This window comes from Macaca mulatta, chromosome Y, assembly GCF_049350105.2.
Source record: "Macaca mulatta isolate MMU2019108-1 chromosome Y, T2T-MMU8v2.0, whole genome shotgun sequence".
NCBI lineage: Eukaryota > Metazoa > Chordata > Mammalia > Primates > Cercopithecidae > Macaca > Macaca mulatta.
This window is the reverse complement of record NC_133427.1, coordinates 7,558,268-7,580,903: the sequence shown is the minus strand read 5'-3', so window position 1 is coordinate 7,580,903 and position 22,636 is coordinate 7,558,268. Positions and strand designations below refer to the sequence as shown.

The window sequence follows — 22,636 nt, the reverse complement described above, 5'->3', positions numbered from 1 at the left end:
AAACCTATGTCTGATGCAAAAATGCTAGGGGTTGCTGATCTATGGCATCAGTTGTAATGTCCCCTTTTCATCTGATATTAGTTATTTGAATCTATTAGTTATTTGAATCTGACACTAGTTGCTTGAATCTATTTCCTTTTCAAAAACATCTAGCTAAAGTTTTGTCAGTTTTCTTGATCTGTTCAAAGCAATCACCACCTGTTAGTTTGGTGGGTTTTTTTGTATTGTTTTTCTATTTTCCGTTTCCTTTATTTCTACTCTAATTTTCGTTTATTATTCCTCTCTCTACTAGTGTTAGGTTGACTTTGGTATTCCTCTTGTGCTTGTGCTGTAAAGTGAAGTTGTTGATTTGAGATGCTGTCTTTTTTATTGTAAGTGTTTATAGCTATAAATTTCCCTGTTAGCACAACTTTTGCTGCATTCTGTAAGTTTGCAATATACTCATTCTACTACTATAACCACCCCTGCTCTCTTTTGGTTACCATTTGAATGTAATCCACTCATTCATATTTAGCATCATGCCTTAAAGACTCTAAATCAGTCCCTTTGTGGAGCCCATGTTTTATGCATTTAGTCCATTTTTTTTTTTTAATTAAGAAACTTAATTCATTAACTGAAGTAGTTACTGGTAGAGAGGGACCTACATATTGCTGCCATTTTGTTTATTGTTTTTATGTGTGTTGAGTTGTTGTTCCTTTATCTTCACTCTTAATGTCTTCCTTTGTGTTTTGATTTTTTGCTAGTGACATGCTTTGATTCTCTTCTCATTCCCTTTCCTCTTTTTTTTTCTTTTGAAACACAGCTTCACTCTTGTTGCCTGGGCTGGAGTGCAATGGCGCAATATCAGCTCAGCACAATCTTGGCTCACTGCAACCTCTGCCTCCCGTGTTCAAGAGATTCTCCTGTCTCAGCCTCCTGAGCAGCTGGGATTACAGGCATCCACCACAATGCTCAGCTATTTTTCTTTTTTTTTTGGTATTTTTAGTAGAGACAGGGTTTCACCATATTCACCAGGCTAGTCTTGAACTCCCGACCTCAAGTAATCTGCCCTCCTCGGCCTCCTAAAGTGCTGGACTGCTGGTGTGAACCACTGCGCCTGGCCTTTTGCCTGTATTTTGTAGAGATTTCTTTATAGTTAACATGGGGATTATATAGGACATCTTACACTTGCAATAAGCTATTATAAATTGATATTGAATTCAACTACGAATGAAAACCACACGTTTACAGCTTCATTTCCCTCCAACTTTCTGTTATTGATATTGCAAATAATGTCTTTTATTAAAAAAGATTTGGGATCCTGTATGTTGCCTTGGCTATATGTGAATGCCTAACCTCAAGCAATCCTTCTGTTTCAGCCTCTCAACCAGTTAGGACTATAAGCATATGCCACTGCACCCAGCTTAAATCTTTATATGGCATGTATACGGATGTATGGATGTATAATTTTTTAAGGCATTTGTCTTTTAATGCTTTTAAAAGTATTATTCGTCATCAATCTTTCAATAATATAGGACTCTATATTTGACCATATATTTACCTTATCAGAGAACTTTGTGTCTTATAGGGCTTCCTATTGCAGTTTGGCATTCCTTCTTTGAAGTACTCTCTTTAGCATTTCTTGTGAGGGAGGTCTGGTGGGAATAAATGCCTTCAACTTTTGTTTATTTGGGAAAGTCTTCATTTCTACTTCATTTTTTAAGGAATGTTTGCCATGTATTTGTACGTGTATATATGTAATCTTATTTGACAGGTTTTCTTTTCACTGAATTTCTCACTGCCTTCTGGCCTTCAAGGTTTCTGCTTAGAAATTCACTGGTAATTTTTTAAAAGCTTCCTGGTATGTGGCAAGATTTTCTCCTTTTCTTTAAAAATCAACAGTTTGATTGGGTGTGCACTGTGGCACATACCTGTAATCCCAGCACTTTGGAAGGCCGAGGCAGATGGGTCACTTTAGCCCAGGAGTTTAAGACCAGCCTGGATCACATGGCAAATTCCCATCTCTACTAAAAATACAAAAATTAGCTTGATGTGGTGGCAGGTGCCTATAATCCCAGCTATTCAGGAGGCTGAGATAGGAGAACTACATGAACCTCGGAGGCAGAGGTTGTGGTGAACTTAGATTGCACCACTGCCCTCCAAACTAGGGAACAAAAAACCCCCTCACACAAAAAAACAATTTATTATAGTATATCTCTGTATGGGTGTTTTTAAATTCTTAGTGGAATTCGTTAAGTTTTTGAATTTGATACGTTTTCAAATTTGTATGTCTTTTTATCTTTGAATTTGGAAAGATTTTGGTCGTATTCTTCCAATAATGTTTTCTGCCTCTCTCTTACTCTTCCTTTTATGTGACTTTCATAATATGTATATTGATGGTCTCCTCAGTTTATTCTTTTGTTTTCTCTTTTAACTCAATAATTTCAAATAATTTATCTTAAAGTTCACTGATTCTTTCCCACACCTGATCAAGTCTGCTGGTGAGTTTTTAATTTTAGTACTTTGTTTTTCGGCTGTAGATTTTTTTTTTTTTTTTTTGAAAATCGTTTCCATCTCTCTTGATAGTCTCAGTTTTGTTCATGTACTATTTTTCTTATTACATTTAGTTGCTTATGTTTGTTTTGTTTTCTCAGTGAACAGCTAAGACAGTTATTTTAAACCCTTGTGTGGAAATTCTGTGATCTCAGTTTCTTTAGGTTTAGTTTCCAGTGATGTACTCTGTTTTTTGATTTGGCCATTAGGCCATGTTTCCATGTTACTTGCATGTCTTGTGATCTTTCTTGAGATTTTGGCATGTGAGAAACAGCCACCCCTCCATTTTATGTACTGGCTTCACTGAGGGAAAGATCTTTTCTAGTCACCCCAGATAGAGGTTCTGGGACTTCTCATTACCTTTCCTGGGATGCCTCTTGCCTGTATGTGCTTTTATTTTAACACATATAGCTGATTTAACTGTCTTAATTTCCATTATAGGATTGTCCATGCTATTTCTCAGGTGATTTGGTTTTGGTTTCAATCTGGTCTTGGTCTTCATTTGCCAACAATTTCTTACTTCCTCTGGTTCCTGCCTCTGACATTGCAGATTCATTGTTGCCTGATGTGCCCATGTTTTCAGCATACTGCGTCCTGGTATACAAATGATGCTACAGTTTCTTTCAGTACTTCAGATTCAAGTGAGATAGAAACCAGTTTCTTAGGCATCCTGAAGACAAGACAGAACAATGTTGGCAGCAGGGAGGGGTTGCTCTATCCTGAGGGAGGAGTTCCGAATTGGAAGGTTTTCTCCGATCATTCGTCACTATACCAGATAGAGGAAGGGCTAAAGATGAGCAAAATATCATGGACTTGGCTGCTGTTTTTGGTTGCAGTATTTCTTGACAGTGCATTTTACTGGGTGCTGCAGCTTCTTAACGAGTCTACAGAGTAAAATTTGGTTCATATATCCTTATTAAATTGGTGTCTCCGTGGGAGTATGGAGGACTGTAGACCTATCAACTATTTGAATGTTTTTGTTTTTGTTTTTGTTTTTGTTTGAGACGGAGTCTCGCTCTGTCGCCCAGGCTGGAGTGCAGTGGCCGGATCTCAGCTCACTGCAAGCTCCGCCTCCTGGGTTCACGCCATTCTCCTGCCTCAGCCTCCGGAGTAGCTGGGACCACAGGCGCCCGCCACCTCGCCCGGCTAGTTTTTTGTATGTTTTAGTAGAGACGGAGTTTCATCGTGTTAGCCAGGATGGTCTCGATCTCCTGACCTCGTGATCCGCCTGTCTCGGCCTCCCAAAGTGCTGGAATTACAGGCTTGAGCCACCGCGGCTGGCCTGAATGTATTCTTTTAATAACTGACTATTCAGATTCTTTGCCTACTTTCACATTGTTTTATTGTTACTCAGTTGAGTTACTTGTAAATTTTGGAAATTAATGCCTTGTAAGATATACAGTTTGCAAATATGTTCTCTTACTGTATGGGGCATTTCTTCCTTTTTTCCCTTTGCTACACAGAAGCTTTGTAGTCTAATGCCATTTAATTTGATATTTTTACTTTTGTTGCCTGTGTTTTTGGGGTGATATCAAAAAAGTTGTTACCTATTTTGATATTGTTGAGATTTCTAGTAGTTTTTCAGCTTCAGATTATGTATTTGCTTCTTTCATTTATTTTGAATTGATTTTGTATATTGTGTAACAAATATAACAGTCAATTTCATTCATCTGCATGTGGATATTGAGTTTTCCCAGCACCATTGTTTGAAGAACCTGTCCTTTATGTATCCTGAACTCCTTACACTTTTGAAAAAAAGATAACATAAATGTTTGAGTAATTTGTCGGTTTTCTATTATTCTTAATTGGTCGAATATGTCAGTTTTTATGCTAATACCAGGTGCTCCTGTTAGATTTTCTTTGTAATATGTTTAGTAATCAGGTAATATGCTGCCTCTAGCTTTGTTCTTTATGTTTTAGATTGTTTTGGTCATTCAGTGTCTTTTGTGGTTCCATACAAATTTAATGTTTGTGTTTTCTATTTCTGTGAAAAGAGACCTTGGAATTTTGACGGTGATTACATCGAGTTTCTAAAATACTTTGGGTAGAATGGATGTTTTCACAGTATTAATTCTTTGATTTTAGGGACAAATCTTTCTATTTGTGTTTAAGTTTATTGGATCTTTTTTTTTTTTTTTTGTAGTTTTCAGTATACATGTCTTTTATGTCCTTGATTAAATTTATACCCAAGTTTTACATTTGTTTGCTGTTGCTCTTATAAGTGAGATTGTCTTAATTTTCCTTTTTAGTAGTTTGTTGGTATGCAGAAATGATATTGATTTTTACATATTGATTTTTTTGTCCTGTAACTTTATAGAATTTATTTATTGGTTCCAGCAGTTTTCTTTTGGTGCAGCCTTGGGATTTTCTGAACATAAGATCATGTCATCTGCAAGTAGAGACAAATTCATTTCTTTCTTTCTCGATAGGATACCTTTTATTATTATCTGCTGTCTATTCTGGCAAAGACTTCCACTACTATGACAAAAATAAGTGGTAAAGAGTAGTCTTGTCCCTGTTCTTAGGGTAAAATTTTCACCTTTCACCACTGAATCTGATGGTAGCTATGCATCTGTCATATGTAGCCTGTAAATTTCCCCTCTTCTTAACTTGTTGAGAGTTACCATGAAAGGGTGTCAAATTTTATCAAATGCTCTTGCAGTTAATATTACAATGATCGTGTACTTTTCATTTTTTCTTTTTTTCAGTGTGAGGTATTACATTTATTGGATTTGCATATGTTATACTATGTTTCTCAGAGATGAATACCATTTGATCATGGTTAATTATTCTTTTAATGTGTTCTTATATGAAGTTTGCTAGTACTTTTTGATAATTTATTTATGTGTTCATCAGTCATACTAGCCTGTAACTTTCTTTTCTTGTAGGGTCTTCTCTGTCTAAGCAGTAAATAATTAAAGGTGCTCTTCAGGGAAATACCCCAATTTTTTTTTGCTGCATATTGGTGATTTTATCCTGGGGATTTGAAAGATGGCACGAAATATTTACTTACTTTTGAAAACAAGTCCCAGGACAGACAAAGTAGCCTGGCACATATGTGCAGCTTCCTGTTGATACTGTAGCAGCTGATGGTTATGTTATAAAATTGTGTGTCCTCTATAATTTTTAATTTTTTTTTTTTTTGAGACAGAGTCTCACTGTATTTCCCAGGCTGGAGTTTTTGTTGTCCACTGAAGGTTGTTTATTCTGTGAAAAATGCCTTCCTGCACTCAGGAAAAATTAAGTGAATATTCATCTTATCTGAACTTTAACAGGCCTTGTGAGGGTTAGTGTGAGTTCTTTACCCAGTGAGGGTGGTGCTGAGAATTTTGGAGTTGGTAGCTTCTAAGTTGCAGGAAATAGTTTTTGCTGAGAAGGCAAAATTTCCAGAGTGAATAGGCAACTTAATATCCCTTAAATCTGAAAGGATCACTGTGTTATGCTTTTAGAATTACAGTTCAACAGAGGTGTGAAGAAAGTAGGCAGCACAGTGCCCTAAGAAGAAGTCTGCATAAGGGAAAACAGCAGTTCACACAGATACCATCTTTCTTACTTTATCTTTAACCCCTTCTGCTCAGATGTTAGGCTGATGTCATATTGAACTACTTGGCGCTTTATCTTAGGGACTGGTACTGCTGTTTTGCAGGAGTGTCCCAAGTAACATCTGTGTTGTTGCTCTGCCAAGGTGGATGCAAATCGGCTTATCAGATTGACCTCCTGGAAGCACTGATCATAGACCACACAGGCCTGAAACAGGAAGGGCTTCAGTTACCCAGAAACACTGTCTTTCTAGTTTGAGCAGAATGGACTCCAAACAAGATCATGAGGTTGCCATGAACACTGTAGGTAGCCTTGAGTTTTTTTTCAGAAATAAATCCAGAGATGCAGTTCAAACTAAATATACCTGAGATAGTGGAAGATTTTTCTGTCTCTGAAAAACTCCTAGATTGCTTACCTGCTGTATGTAAAACACAACATGGAATACAAAAGAATGCTTTCAGCACAGCAGAAACACTTGCCTTGGACAGGCCTGCAAGCCACAATCAGAAACTTCTCAATATGTTTGATGCTCATTACCTGCAACTACCCTGGGTCAATCCTTACATGGAGAGTGCCACACCAGCCATCCATCCTTCCTTTGATTTGCCAAATATGTATTCACAGAGCATGTTCTTGCTACCTCAGCAGTTCTAAAACTTGGCCCAGCCACTATATTCTCCAGGAAACAGAAACAGGGAGCAATTTTCCTACCTGCCACCACCTCTTGGCATCACCCATGAGGCTTTCGGTGCCTTTCGCCATCTCAGCCATTCTGCCTCTCTTCTGCTGTGCAGACAAAAGCCTACCGTGGAGGATGGCCATCAGTCTCCAGAACCCCCCACAGCTATCCTCATATTCGGAACAGTAAACAACCTAGGATGCCGTCTACCAAGGCAGTTACTAGCGGCTTTCCAGGGGATACAACTCTCATGTTCCCTGCCTCCCCTCAGCCCTCACCCTAGATCCACCTTGCCACCCAGGCTGTTGCAGACACGTTCTCTGAGTTCCATGAGCATTATACCAGGATCTGCACCCCTCCTGCAGTCATGCTGTCAAGGCTATACATGATAGGTAGCGAGTTTCCCACAGCCAAGCTCTCTAATAGCAAATATCCTGAGACCCTGGAAGTGGGTGAAAGTGCTCAGCCAGTCCCCATGTACACCTGTAAGACAGTGGCTCAAGACAGGAAAGATGGAGGCTCACCGCCTCTGTTAGAGAAGCAGAGTATTACCAAAAGCATCTCAAGTAAGCCAGTAGAGTTGTCTTCTAAAGTGATGGAGGTAGATGCTTCCAAAGCTGACCATATGAAAAAGATGGCTTCTATGGGCCTGGTTCACAGCAGGTCTGGAGGTGGCTTAGTGCTCTCCAGAAGTGAGATTCCAAAAGAAACATCTTCTCCAAGAAATGGCTGTGCTATCTATAGATCTGAAATCATTCGCACTGATCCTTCATCCTGGGTAGTACCCAAGCCAAGACCTAATGAAGAGAACAATGGTGAAAGCATGCTGAAAAACCAGATAATAGACTGGATGATAATAAAACAGCAGAGTCTTCATATCTTTGCATGAGTGGTAAAGACACTATGATCCCTAATGTTCTGGGGTCAGTGTCCTGTGCAGGCCACCCCACCTCTGTATTACCTCCATGTTACCAATCTCCAACCCCAGATGGGACAGATGGCACTAGGACCAACAGGAGCTCTGTGGATACCACACTATCCATCATTCAGGAAGTGGGCTAGCCTCCAACCATGCCTGTCAAACAAAGCAGCAACACCAGCAGCAAGGATGCCAAAGCCAGCAACCCAAAACTGAATTTCAAAGCAAATGAGAATGGCCTTCAGCCAAGCCCCATATTTCTGTCTCCAAACGAGGCTTTCAGGCCGCCATCAATTTCCTATCCCAGAAGTTATTTTCCTTACCCAGTATCTAAGGCCACTGCTATAAGACCCTTCTCCTTACATGACAAAGGACCTATCTACCCTCATCCTATTTTGTTGCCCAACAACAGTCTCTTTCCTGGGCACCTTGCCCCAAAGCCTACACTGCCTTATGTGGTGCCTATGGGCTATCCAGAGTTCTGATCTACCAAGATGCCCTCGGATTTGGCATGGTACAACCCATGTTGATACCACACAGGCCCATGGAGATCACTAAAGAGGAGAAACCAGAGAGGAGGTCATGTTCCCAAGAAAGAGCCTGCCACAAAGACCCAACTCTCCAGAATCAGCTTTCTGAGGTGTTGGAAGCTAGCAGTACAGCATTTCATCCAGAAGTCCCCACTGACATTCTAAAACTGAACCCCAGCTGGAATCAAGGGAAGATTGTTATCAAAAGTGATAAAGTTGTTTATGTAGACCATCTCCAAGAAAAACCAGATGTTAAAACTGATGCAAATATGTCTAAACCCAGCTTCACAGTGAAAAATGTCCAGAATGCTGAACCTGCCAGTCCCCCAATTGTCAAGCCATCCCTGCAGCAGCATGGCAATTTCGTCACCCTAAGAGAGAAGCTGGGGCACATTGGTGACTTTCATGAACCTTGTACTAGCAAACAGACTCCAGCCAACAAAGAGAAAAAAGAAGAGAAACCAGAGAGGAGGTCTCATTCCCATGAAACAGCCTGCCACAAAGACCCAACTCTCAGGAATCAGTTTTCTGAGATGTTGGAAGCTAGCAGTACAGAGTTTCATCCAGAAGTCCACACCGACAATCTAAAACTAAACTTCAGCTGGAATCAAGGGAGCACTGTTAGCAGAAATGACAAGATTATTTACGTAGATCTTCCCAGAAGAATCAGATGCCAAAACTGATGCAAACATGTCCAAACTCAGCTTTACAGCAAAAAAATGTTGGTCAGAATGCTGAGCCTGCCAAGCTGCCAGTTGTCAAGCCATCCCTGCAGCAACATGATGATTTTGTCATGCTAAGAGAGGAGTTGGGGCACATTGGTGACTTGCCTGAGGCTTATACTCTCAAACAGACTCCAGCCAACAAAGAGAACCTAGGGATGCCAGTTTCAACACCATTGCTGGAGCCAGCTTTAGTGAGTGATGGTCACGCTGTAACTTTTGGTAAAATCCAAGAGAATTCCAAACCATATAGCCTTGGCAGTGCCCCACTAAGTATGGACATAATCTCTATTTACACCAAAGATGGAGCCAATGAGGCCAAATCAAATGATGGCAAACTTCTGAAACCAAAGTCATCTAAGCTGGTAAAGAGAATCGCTACCTCAGCAGGTTACATGGGTGACGGATTCGACAGTGTCACTACTGAACTGTATGCAGATTCTAGTCAGCTCAGGTGGAAGCAACGGGCATTGAAGATGAGCCTCTCCACCCAAATTTTCACAACTTTACCAGTTGTTACAGTTTAAATCTGTAAAGAGGACTGGGTGAGTATGGTAGGACATGGCACTAGGCAGATTGGACTAATGAAGCTTATGGTAATTTGAATGTATGTATTATGTCCAGTAAGGGAATGTGAATAGTAGTACTTAGGATGTACATGTGTCTGGATACTTTAAGTTGTGCTGTAAGTTATGAGAGAACATCACCTGAATGCAGTTACAGGTTGAGCATCTATAATCCAAAAATTCAAAATCTGATTTGCTACAGAATCTGAAACGTTTTGAATGTCAACATCATGCCCCAAGTGGAAAAACCTACACACAAGTACTTAACACAAACTTTTTTACATATGCAAAATTATTAAAAATACGGAATAAAATTACTTTTAGGCTATGTGTATAAAGTGTATGTGAAACATAAATGAATTTTTTTGTTTAGACTTGGTTCTCATCCTCAAGATACCTTATTATGTATGTGCACATATTCTAAAATCTGATAAAAATTAAAATACTTGTCCCAAGTATTTACATAAAGAGATGCTCAACCTGTAACAGAAGTTTTAATTATTGTGAATAATTTCTAAAAAATGCATGGCATTTACCTAGCAGTTGATTTTATTTTTCTGTTGATAAAATAACCAATATATCTAGAAGTGCTGCTCAGAATACCTTACTTGATACTTGCTTGAGAAGATGTGTAGCAGCTGCGGGTCTGCAGGATGGTTCAACTTACACACACACACACACACACACACACAGACACACACACTCACTCCCCTACCTCTTGCAGAATGGGATATAGCATATATTTACCTTGATAGTTAATTATGATACATGTTGTATAGGAATTTTCTAAGATTTTTACTTTCATTTCAAAGATGATAGGCCATTTTTTTTTGAATGTTAAGAAGAATTTATCTTTACAAAAAGGAATGAAGTTATTTAAATGACCCCCTTGAGTGCCCATTTTAATTACATGACTAGAAGAATTACAAAAGGACAATATTTTATGTCTGCCTAGTGCTTACTGTGAGGTCAGTTCTTCAAATTTCTGTTTTTCATATTATTGTTATTACAATATTATATAAGCCTTTAAAGTTAAATTTTATTTCTAAATACTCAAAAGTTAGTTTATAGCCTATATTCCTTGTGATTTTTTTTCTGCTATTTCTATTTTGTTTTGATTGTGTGTTGTGTTCTTATTCCAAAAGAGAATGTGCACAAAAATGTGTTCACTGATATACACGCTTATAGCTTATGTATCTAGATATATTAAACTCCTTGAAAACAGTGTGGTTAAAGAGTTTATCTCTGTGATTAGTTTTGGGCAAATATTTGTTTGAAAATATTTTTCTTTAATGTAAGACAAAATAACTTTTACGATAAGTTGTTGTTTTCATCCCTCTTTTCTTCTTCTTTTTTCTAGCTTGCAATGATGCGCTTCTCAGAGTTGCAGGTGAGTGAGAAAAAAGGTGGCCATTCAGAAACTAAAGACTCCAAGGCATACAAATTCAGCACAGCTGACTCAGAGAGATGGAAAGGAAATCGGGACAAAAAGCCAAAATGTGTTCTGGAGGAGGATATTGCCAGCCAGAATAACCGTGAGAGATGTAAGTACAGCTGAGCCACCTGCTTGTGTGGCTCAATTACCACATTGGTGGCAACAGGGTGATCCTGCCCCCAGAGCCCAGGGAGTTGAGATAAATCAATTCACATACAAGATTCTGACTTCTGTATGGTGTCTTCTTAGAATAATGGGCTGTTTTTGCCATCTGTGGAGTGAAGGACTGATTGTCTTTTTAATCATTGTGGCAATCAGGAATGAATTATCTGTGAAAGATTATTTCCTTTTAATAATCTGTGAAATATTATTTTACTTTAGAAAAGGGACACATCTCCTTTTCTAAAAGAGGCCTAGCCCTATAGTTAGAAACAGTACACTTTTCAGTTTTTTAAATTATTGATTTATTTTTGTTGATGCATAGTAGGTGTACATATTAGCCCCTCCTTCTTGAATGTGGGTTTCCTTTTCTTCTGCCAGCCACTCCACTGAAGCAGACCTAGAGTGTGTTCGGTCGCAGTGCCTGAGCAGGAGTTATGAGTTATTGGCTCAGAAACTTCTCTTCCAGGAGAATATGCCTGAATGCTTTGTAGACTACATTGGATTAGGATCAGAGAAAGTTGATGCCTATGGTGGAGGAGGCATAAGTTATAACAAGGTTAGCCTCAGCTGTGGTGGTACAGTTGCTTACAAAGGAAATGGACCATGGGAAACCCTCAAAAGTCTCAGTCCTCTCCTATCTTGTTAAGGCTCAGCATCTGTGGCACCAACAGTGGCAAAATTTATTTTTGAGGTGGAGACTTGTAAATGTTGCCATGGAAATAATTCTATGAGGTTCTACTTTGACACAACTGTGACAAATTATAGAATGTATGTGCTGTGTCTTACAAGACCATGCTGCAGGGAGCAGGTGGTAGACCTCAAATAACAGAGTCACATTCTTATCTATCAAGGGCACATGGTTTTCTGCTTTTTAGAAGGGCTGAAAATAGCAGCAGTGATAGAGTCTAATGGTTAGGACCCCTGCATCTCTTAATTTATATCCTTTGCCCTGTGATTAATGCTGTGGGTGATGATTGAAATAGTCTAATTTGAGAACATCCAGGTTGAGATGTGCAGCAAAGGAACATAGAGCCTCTCATCTCTATAGCTGATAACCTGTGTTTCTTGGGCTGTCACTGTGGGCGGGATTATTACTGGCCTTTGTAAGGTTGTGTAATATCTTGTGAGGGGAGTAGCAGGAGCTTATTTAGAGGAATGAGAATCTTTGACCTAAGAGATAATAGTGAAAATACCTCAGTTCTTTGAAGTTATTGTCCCTTTTTGTAATGACTTGGAGAATTTGGGAAAGGGTGAATGGAACCAGTTTTGGGGAAAAGTCCTTTTAAGAAGTAGGGAAACTCTATGCGTGTAAATGTGATTGCAGTGAACCCCAAATTTAGCAATGGAGGGTTCTTGATAATAGTTCAGGGTGAGGTCATGGTCCCCTGGGTTTCCTGGTATTATGTGGAGAGTTGGGAGAATGCCCATGAGATGAGTTACAACCTTCCAAGGCACAGTTGTGTAGCAGGCTGGCCATCCTTTCCTGGCTGGACTCCTCATGAAGTGGGGAGCAAGAGGTTGTATGTGAAAGGGAGACCTCCCTACCCTCACTGGGTAGCTTTTACCATATGGGAAATTTTGGAGTAGACAGAGTTGGCCAGGGCTGTCTTATAGAGGTAGTGCCATTCACTGAGCAGAGAGATGAGGTTACCAGTCAGTCATTGCCCACTAACTTCACCTTGTGAAATACTCATCACAACTCTTCCAGTAAAATATGCTCTCAGTTTGGGCAAAAGGTCAGGTGGGTGAGAGATAATTTTGCAGTGGGGATAAAACTTAATTGGAAAACCATTTCCTCAAGAAAGAAGCCTTAGACAATTGAGAGTGTTAGAGATACAGATGACTGTATGCAACCTGTAGTTCAGATATAAGGGACAAAAGTAGAATCTAAAACACTCAGGTTAAGAACTTCTTAGTCTGATACTTGATGTGGGAAAGGAAGTTCATTCTGGGTTGGGTCCCACACTAGCTAAGCCACTGCCTGATTGTGACTCTCAAACACATTGTGACACCATGCAATCACTTTTTTCAAAACATGTTTTCTATCTTAAAGGAGTTAGGGAGAGGAGACAGTACAATTTAAAAGTTTAAAAGTATACTTTTCCATTTGCACATGGCATTTCCTAAGGCAATACTTACATTTTTACTCTGCATCCTTAGTCCCTCCCATAGTACTTTCAGGAGAGACTAATTGGATCAAAGAAGTTGAATGGACTAACTGGAAGAATTCATGTCTTAGTATGTTTTCTACTGGTATAAACAGGGTAATTTATAGTTAACAGAAATGTATTTGCTCATAGTTCTGGAGGCCAAGAAGTACGAGGGCCTTCTCTGGTGAGCTCCATCTTCCAGTTGCATCCCATGATGGAAGGCAGATGGGCAAGAGAGCACAAGGGAAAGAGAAGAAGGGGACTAAACTCATTTATTTTAATTATGAACCCAATTCCACAATAATGAACTCACTCCCACAGCAATGACATTAATTAATGTCCATGGTCATGACCTAATTACCTCTTACAGGTCCCAGTTCTCAACATTGTTGCACTGGGGACTGGGTTTCGAACACTTGACCATTGGGAAACATTCAAACCATAGCATTCCATCTGTGGTCTCCAAAATTCATGTCCTTCTCATATGCCGAATGTATTCATTCTGTCCTAATAGCCCCACAATCTTAACTCATTCCAGCATCAACTCAAAAGTCCAAAATCTAGAGTCTCTTCTTAATCAGATATGAATGGGACACAAGACATAATTTACTATATGGCAAATTTCTCTTCTACTGTGAGCCTGTGAAGTTATGTGCTTCTGAAATGCCATGGTGGAACAGGCGTAGGAAAGACATTCCCATTTAAAAATGGAGAATAGGCAAGAAGAAAGGAGTAACTGGTTCCAGATAACCCCAAAATACAAAAGGGGGAGAAAAACAACAACAATGAGTTTTTTTGTTTGTTGGTTTGTTTTGTTTCTTTCTCTTTTTTTCTTTTTCTTTTTCTTTTTCTTTTTTTTTTTTTGAGACAGAGTCTTTTCTGTTGCCAGGATGGAGTGCAGTGGCGCAATCTCAGCTCACTGCAACCTCTGCCTCCCTGGTTCAGGTGATTCTCCTGCTTCAGCCTCCCAAATTGCTGGGACTACAGGCATATGCCACCATGCCCAGCTAAATTTTTGTATTTTTAGTAGAGGTGGGGTTTCACCATTTTGGCCAGAGAGGTCTTGATCTCTTGACCTCGTGATCCATCTGCCTCAACCTCCCAAAGTGTTGGGGTTACAGGCATGAGCCAGCCCACCCAGCCAACACTGAGTTATAAAGCTGGACAATCATATCTTTTGATTTCATGTCGTACATTTATGCACACGGTGGTAAGAGTTCAGCCCTCAAGGCCTAGGCATTCCTGCCTGCATGGTTTTGCTGGGCTTTAGTCCACCCAGAAACTCTCATGGTTTGGAGTTACATTCCTATATCTCTCCCAGGCTGAAGGTACACTCTGGTAGTTCTACAGTTCTGGGCTCTTGGAGATGGCTTCAGATTCACAGCTCCACAAAGCATTACTGTAGTGAGAATCTGGCTATCCCCCTGTGACATGACTCTTCCTGAAGCCCCAGGCTATCCAAAACATCCTTTATAATGCAGGTGAATGTGGCCCTGGCTCAGGGATTATATATACCTGTAGAATCAGAACCATATGGATATCATTGTAGATTAAGGCGTATCCCCTCTGGCAGTGTGACATGAGGCACATCTGGGTCAGCTTGAGCCATCACTGGGGTAGCCAAAGATCACTGCAACAAAATGCAAGGAATAGATACTTGAGGTGGTGTACTTGCCTACAAGGCAATATCTTTCCTCCAAGATCTCTCAAATTCCTTCAGGCTCATTCTCCCATAGTCTTGATGAATAGCACCTGTTTTCCTTATATCTGAACTATCTCTTTAGCAAATGATAGCTTTGCTATATGTTGTTTTTATTCTCTTGAAACCACTTTTTTTTCTTTACTTGATATACAGAGTTTGCCAAATATGTTCATAATGCTTTTTAATTACAAATTTTGTCTTTAAATCATTTCTCTTTTCTCTCATTTTGCTGGTAAGTTGCCAAGGAAGCCATACAGTACCATGAATGTTTTAAGACTTAGTATGCTTGTAGATATCCTAGTTCGTTGCTCTTAAGCCTTGCCTTTCACAACATCTTTGGACATGAAGGCAATTCTGCCAAGTTCCTTGAACTTGTTTTAGGAAGGGTATCCTTTCATCCAGTTTCTGGTGACATATTCTTCATTTTCATCCAAAACCTTATGCTGTCCATAGTTCTACAAACATTTGATTAGTCCCAGCTGGTGTGACCAGTGTCCTCATTGTGGTCCTCCTATGTTGAACAGGAAATGGAAGCTCCTTGGTTCCAGTGAAAAGCTTTTCCCTCCACATGTGTTCAACCAGCAGACTGAGTTTTGAAGTTGTCTCTGAAATTGTGCATGTGCTGTCAAACCTTGTCTTTGGCTTTTCCCAGACTCCTCTTTGCCACATCTTGGGTCTGCCCGGGGGTTCTCAACCTTCCTCCAGCAGCTGCTTCCCTCTGCTGATTTTGCAGACAGCTGCCATGTCCTGGACCATGGGCCCTACGGGAGAGATGATTACTTGTGCCCAATAAGGCTCAAGGTTTATTTTGACATGCTGTCTCCCTTCCCTCCTTCTTCATGATCTCTGCTGTTGGCCCAAGTGAATATTGGTGTTACCCCTTCAGTAGATGACATTTTGGGCATATTTTTTGTCTTAATCTCATCAGTCTTTTGTTTATTTCAAAATTATGACCTCAGCAAATATTACTGTAGAGATATTTATGCCAGTCCTAGCTTGATTGGATCCTGCTGCTGAAAGAAAGGACTGTAGTTTTTTGTTTTTTTTTTTAAAGATAACATTGATATCTCGTCTTCTTTCTTATGTCTCATTTCCCTAATATACAAAGGTGAAAGGAGAGAATTATGAGTGGGGTATGTGCCTAACTCTCTGCTTTGCTTGCTGCTCATCTTCAGTGTACCCTTCCTTTGGAGAAGTCTATTTATGAGATTTTGATATTAACAACGTGAGAACTCCAGTTTCTAAAGAAGCATCTGTCAACAGCAGATTACCTTGACATGGTCCCAGCTGTTCCCTGAATCCTGCCTTCTCATAGTGATTTTTGAATTCATTTATGTATTCCGGTTTTCTCTCATGCTAGGCAAGTATAGTCCTGGAAACAAACAGCACAATCCCTTTAAAGCCCTAAAGGATGAAGATCTTCCTGTAGAGAAGTATTTAATGGAAAGGCAGCCTGTGGGTGAGTTAGCTACAGACCAGGTAGCTATGGATGTGCTGCACAGCCCCATCCTCCAGCTAGAAAAGAAATGCAAAGTCTCAAGTGACAGCAGCCAGACTGAGACTACTCCAGAGAAGTTGCCAGAGGACTCTTTCCTAAAAAACAAGCAAAAACAGGTTTATATAGGTGAGTTTTGTCACTTTTACCTGCCTGCTCAGGGGGCCTGTGCATACAGCCACAGTGGATAGACATGGAATATGGATATATGGCATGCAGCCCCCATAAACAGAATCAGTGAAGGGAAGCCATGACACACAGCAGTGAAGAGTTTTTATTCCCACTCCTCTTCCATAAGATTTCCACCCTGGAGCCCCTGCTTCACAGCCAGATGCAGGCACTCAAGCCCAGAGAGGGTCAAAAACAATTAGGTTCTCTCCCAAAAGCAGAGATGGTAACCACCCTCCTTTCCCTTCTCCCTTCACACTACTAGTGATGCATAAAGTCATTTGTTCCTTTCAAGGCAGCATTTTTGTTAATGTGTAGTTATTTATTCATTAGGTAACTGGCCCTAGAGGGAAGTGACAAATTCCTCTATCCACTTAGAAGACCCACATTATAGTGAGCTGACCAACCTTAAGGTGTATATTACATTTACAGGGTTTCATCCTAAGAAACACCACTTGATGCACCTTAGAGAACAGTGGGAGCAGCAGGTGTTGGCAGCAGAGAGCAAACCCGGTCTGCAAGGCAGGAAGGAAGTGACCCAGACAGTTCAGCCTGAGGTCACTGCCTGGGATTATGATATCATGAAAGAGAAACTCTGCAGGAAAAGGGCAGAGGCCAAAGGCAATAGAAGCTGGTTGGAAGAATCTCTCAAACCCAGTGGCAATGAAGAAGGTATGTAGAGGCCACTTCTTGACTACCCTATACCCACTTCCTTGTGGAATGTAGAGAGAGTTGGCTTTCTGTTCTCTTGTCTGAGCACTTTGAAGAAACTTGCTACTTGCAGTTTGATGTGTTAACCTATTTTCCATTTGTATGAGGGATAATTATGTCTGAAAACTTAATTTTAAAACTGAAGTTGCTCCCAGGTAAGAGTTAACAGTGGTATTTTCTTTCTGCATGGGCTACAACTAAGTAATGCCTCCTTTTTTTGCCCTTTTCCCCGTGTCTCTTGCCTGCTAGCTACTCTGCCACCATGCTGCACCCTCTATATTTAGCCTTGCCTATGTTCTCAGGCCCTCCACCAAAGAAGAAGCTTTTATCCAACAATGCAAGCCGCCAAAAGCTGTCTCACCCACGCTGCATACCATCGGTGAGGCTCCCTGATAAGCAGCAGAAAGTTAGAGAGAGCGTTAAGACAGATATGCTGTGCACAAACAAGGAAGAGGATTGCCCTGCTACCTCCCTGCTGGAGAAATACACCAACAACAGTGAGAAGCCATCTGGGAAGAGACAGTGCAAAACTAAGCACTTGATACCTCAGGACCTGAGGCAGGGGTTCCTGCTAACAGGGGACTGCTACATTGAGAATGCTGATGGCAAGGTACCTCTTAGCACTTGTTTTCTCCTTAGGCTTATGTAGGGGTTATTTCCTCTCACCCCAACATTCCCCACCTGCCTGCTTTTCTCAAGGATGTAAAGCCTTTCTTTTATTGTACTCCTAACTTCCCTGTCTTGGAGGCATAGTCTTCCTTGATGGTGATAAAATTGGAAACTATTAAAATTTAAATTCATACCCCAGTCTGTAACACTTTTCCTTTGATATTCCACCTCAAAGGAAGGAAAGGAAGCTGCCTTCCCCATGCAGATTTGTCTTGTAGGAAGGAGGAGGGGAAGCAGTGGATGTGGAAAGGATGTAGTCTTAATCTTAACTGTGTATACTAACTCGTTTTGTCATAGTCAGCTGTCCCAAGATTCATAAAGCGGCTTGAACCCAGTTCCAACTATGATCTGACATTATCCAAGCAGGAGCTGAAGCCCTTCAACTGCTTGCAAGAGTTGCTACCAGCTTCCCAGGCCATGAAGTTGCCACACTCATGTTTCCCTCAAGAAACCAACCAATCTCGCCCAATGCTGCTGAGAGCAAAGAGAATTATTGTCGATAGGCATGCTGGTGAGACTCTCCTGCAGCGGGCAGCATGGCTTGGCTATGAGGTGAGTGTCCTGGTGAGCACTCCTAGAGCAGCTGCTGCTTCCAGCTAGAGGGCAGGTCATGCTAGCTAGGATGGGATAGTGGGAGGTACTTGGACAGCAGAGCTCAGCCCCTTCACATCAGGGGATTGGGCTGGTGTTACAGTAGCATGTTTGTGTTAGCCCCAGTCTGCCTTCTGTCTTGGTGGCTTGTGCAGTCACAGTGTGCAAACAGGCATGCAGTCAGGCAGGCTGCTTCAGCATCCTCCAGTCTGGCTAACTTATTTCTGCTATAAAATTTGACAAAATTCAAGGCTTGGTGACTTGGGGAAATTTAATGAGCCCTTTTGGATTCTGATTAGCAAGAGGAAGAGGTGTTATTAGCTCTATCTAGTGTTGCTTGTGCTATGGTGGCCCTGTGTGGAGAGCAGGCAGGAAGTGGCAATGCAGGTTAGGCACAGGTGTTCAGATATGAGGGTGTGGAGCAGACCTGAGTGGTCTCTTTCTGAGACAGGGTAAGGTGGCCCTAGGGCTGAGCAATGGAGGAAGGATTCAGACTCAGGGTTTCTCCCCAAGTCACTACTCCTTCATCACCCCTCACTCCTGACCCCTACACCCATACTCCTCCAAGGATGGGTGATGACAGTGTTGGCGAATGTAAGCTCAGCACTGGGCTGAGTGCTCTTTCTAAGCTCACATGATCTGGACTAACTCATTTTACTCTTTCATCAGCTTTGCCAACTAGTATCACTGTTTTCATGTGAGGAAACTAACTCCCAGAAGTGTTAAAATGACTTGGATAGGTAATAACCTAGGAATAGTTTCAGTTTTAGTTGTTTGTATAGAGCTGATGGATGTGAGGCCTATACCAATGAACAGCTTCAGTGAATTCCACATCTATACATCTTTAGGTCACAAAGCTTTTGATGGCACATGTGGTTTTGAGATTGTTTTTGTTTGTGTAAGGACGGCTGACTTTGTTGCTTTAGATTTCTGGTATTTGGATAACTAAAATTTCTAGACTGCCACTTGGATGGTTAGAAAAATAGTAACTTTTTCAGATATTCAGTGAATTTGCAACATGTAAATTAAATAGATCACAAGTTTTTAGTTAAAAAACCTTCTTTTTTCTGAGGCAGGGTCTTGCTGTGTCACCCAGGCTAGAGTGCAGTGGTGTGATCTCAGTTTACTACAGCCTCTGCCTCCTGGGCAGAGTGATCCTTCCACCTCAGATTCCTGAGTAGCTGGGACTACAGGCATGCACCACTACACCCAGCTAATTTTTGTTTTTTGTAGATACAAGGTTTTGCCATGTTGCCCAGGCTGCTGTCAAACTCATGAGTTCAAGTGACCTACCTGCCTCAGCCTTCCAAAGTGTTGGGATTACAAGCACGAGTCACCGTTCCCTGCCTATATGTGATATTTTGATACATCCATACAATTTGTAATGATCCAGTCAGGCTATTTAGTATATTCATTACATCAAACATTTACTATTTCTTTGTTTTGGGAATATTTCAAACCTTCTCTTCTAGATATTTTGAAATATACAATACTCTTGTTAATTATAGTCTCCCTTCTCTACTATTAAACATTAGAACTTATGCCTTTGATATACCTGTATACTTGTACCCTAAATTAACCAACTCCTATTTATCTTGCCCACAACTACACTGGCTTCCAAGCTTCTGGAGACTATTATCTTATACTCTACCTTCATGACATCAACTTTTCCAGCTCCTACATATGAGTGAGAATATGTGATATATCTTTTGCTATGCTTGACTTATTTTACTTAAAATAATGACCTTCAATTCCCTCCATGTTGTTGCAAATGACAGCATTTGATTCATTTATATGGCTTAAAATATTATATTGTGTATGTATACCACATTTTCTTTGTCCTTTCATTCACTGATGGACATTTAGGCTGATTTCATGTTTGCCTATCGGGATTCGCTTTTTTTCTTTTTCATTAGCCTGAGTAGTCAGATTGCTGGATTATATGGTAGCTCTAATTTTAGTTTTCAAAGAAACCTCCATATTGTTTTCCATATTGGTTGTACTAATTTACATTCCCAAGAGTTTGTTAAACAACCTTTTATCCAAACCCTTGGCAGAATTTATTTTTTTGTCTTTTTAAATAATATCCATTCTGACTAGAGTAATACGGTACCTGAGAGTGGTTTTGATTTGTATTTCTCTGATGATTAATGATGTTGAACATTTTTACATATATGATGGCCATTTATATGTCTTCCTTTGAGAACTGTTTATTCAGATCCTTTGCCTACTTTTTATTGTCTTTTTTTTTTTTTTTTTTTGCTGTTGAGCTGAGTTCCCTATATATTAGTCCCTTCTTGGATATGAACAGTTTGCAAATATATTGTCCCATTTTACAGATTGTCTTTTCACTCCTGTTGATCGTTTTGCAGAGGTTGTAGTTCAATTTCCCTGTTTTTGTTTGTGTTATCCATGCTTTTAAAGTCTTAAACATAAAGTCTTAGCCTAGAGTAATGTCCTGAAGCATTTCCCCTGTTTTTGTCTAGTACGTTTGTATTTTGGGTCTTACATTTAAGTCTTTTATTTGAGTTGATATTATTGTCTGGTGAGGTTTTGGGATCTAGTTTCATTCTTCATATGGACATCCAGTTTCCTCAGCACCATTTAGTAAATAGGGTGTCCTTTCCCTAATGTGTGTTATTGGTGTCTTTGTCAGAAATTAGTGGGCTGGTAGGAAAGAAGTAGGCAAAGAAATTTTTGTGTTTTTTATATATATATACAGCAAATATTCTCCTTTTTCTTTTGAGGTAGGATCTCACTGTGTCTCCCAGGCTGGAGTGGAGGCTGCAGCCTCCAGTCTTCTGGGCTCAAGTGATCCTCTCATGTCCGAATAGTGGGGACTACAGGCGTGCGACATCATTCCCAACTGTTTTTTGTATTTTTGTAGAGATGGGGATTTCTGCATATTCCCCAGGCTGGTCTTGAATTCCTGGTCACAAGTGATTCACCTGCCTCGGCCTCCCAAAGTGCTGGCATTACAGGCATGACCCACTGTGCTAAGCCAAATAAATGGTTGTCTTCAACACAGCTTTGTAATAACTCGGTAATACAGGCATGACCCACTGTGCTCAGCCCAACAAAAGTTGTCTTAAACACAACTTTCTAATAACTTGAAGTTCAAAAAGCCAAATAAAAACTTTCAAAACTCTAATAAAAAAACTTATAAATTTATAAGACTTATAATATAAATTTATAATATAAATAATAAATTTATAAGACATAAATAAATTTATAAAATCAAAGTCAAAACAAAAATGAAAAACAAAATTAATAACAGAAACATTATAAACTTTACTTAAAATATTCTAAAATTATTTTTCCAATTAAAAAATGTCTTTTAAAGTATAACTTATAGTTTAATAAAATATACTTCTATAAGCAAAAATAAAATTTGTTCTTTTAATTTCTCCAAAATTTAAAATATATTTTATTTATAACAAAATATATTTTATTTATAACAAAATATAATTAAAAACATTGATTATGTCACCAAAACTTTAACTGTCAGATTTTAAAATACTCATAAAATAACTTCAAGGGTTTCCAGCCTTACAATAAATTAATAATGTAAAACTCTCACTTCCTGACAGCTCCCAAACCTTAAGGCCATAAGTAAAATCTGAAGTTGGCCTTACGTTAGCTATCTAGTCTCAGAAATCAGTCTTTAAATACAGAGTACATAGTTATGCAGTATAATAAAGTTACATTTCCTAAAAAAAGGTATCATACACTTTTTAAAGTGTAATGCTATACATTATTTTGTAAATTCTTTTAGGTCCTTCCAACCCAACTTTTTTCCATAAAATTGCTAAACTAAAATTTCATTTTTCCCAAAGCTATTAACTAAAACCAAATAAATATTTTTAAATGAATCTTTTTGCTAACATATGAGCCACACAAAAAGTTTGCCAAAATGTCTAATACCATAATCAAAAGCATTCACACTACAAACCAAAGAAAAAAACATTTTCTACATTATAATTGACTTTTACAAGGTATCAGAACAAAACTGCATATCATAATCACACTTTTACCTCCTTAATGCCTACATTTTCACTTGAGAAA

At 39.6% G+C, this 22,636-nt stretch overlaps 1 protein-coding gene across 1 annotated transcript in view; it reads left to right on the top strand.

Moving 5' to 3' along the window:
• The window catches only part of LOC106995380 (BCL-6 corepressor-like), a 43,266-nt gene that overhangs the window by 7,316 nt on the left and 13,314 nt on the right, over nt 1-22,636 (top strand). The window contains 15 exon segments of the mRNA XM_077989815.1: nt 5,241-5,246; nt 6,118-6,316; nt 6,319-6,380; nt 6,382-6,794; nt 6,796-6,909; nt 6,911-7,617; nt 7,620-8,150; nt 8,153-8,490; nt 8,913-9,402; nt 10,407-10,456; nt 10,849-11,032; nt 16,298-16,561; nt 17,033-17,272; nt 17,596-17,921; nt 18,278-18,532. Coding sequence (XP_077845941.1) covers nt 5,241-5,246; nt 6,118-6,316; nt 6,319-6,380; nt 6,382-6,794; nt 6,796-6,909; nt 6,911-7,617; nt 7,620-8,150; nt 8,153-8,490; nt 8,913-9,402; nt 10,407-10,456; nt 10,849-11,032; nt 16,298-16,561; nt 17,033-17,272; nt 17,596-17,921; nt 18,278-18,532 — 4,179 coding nt within the window.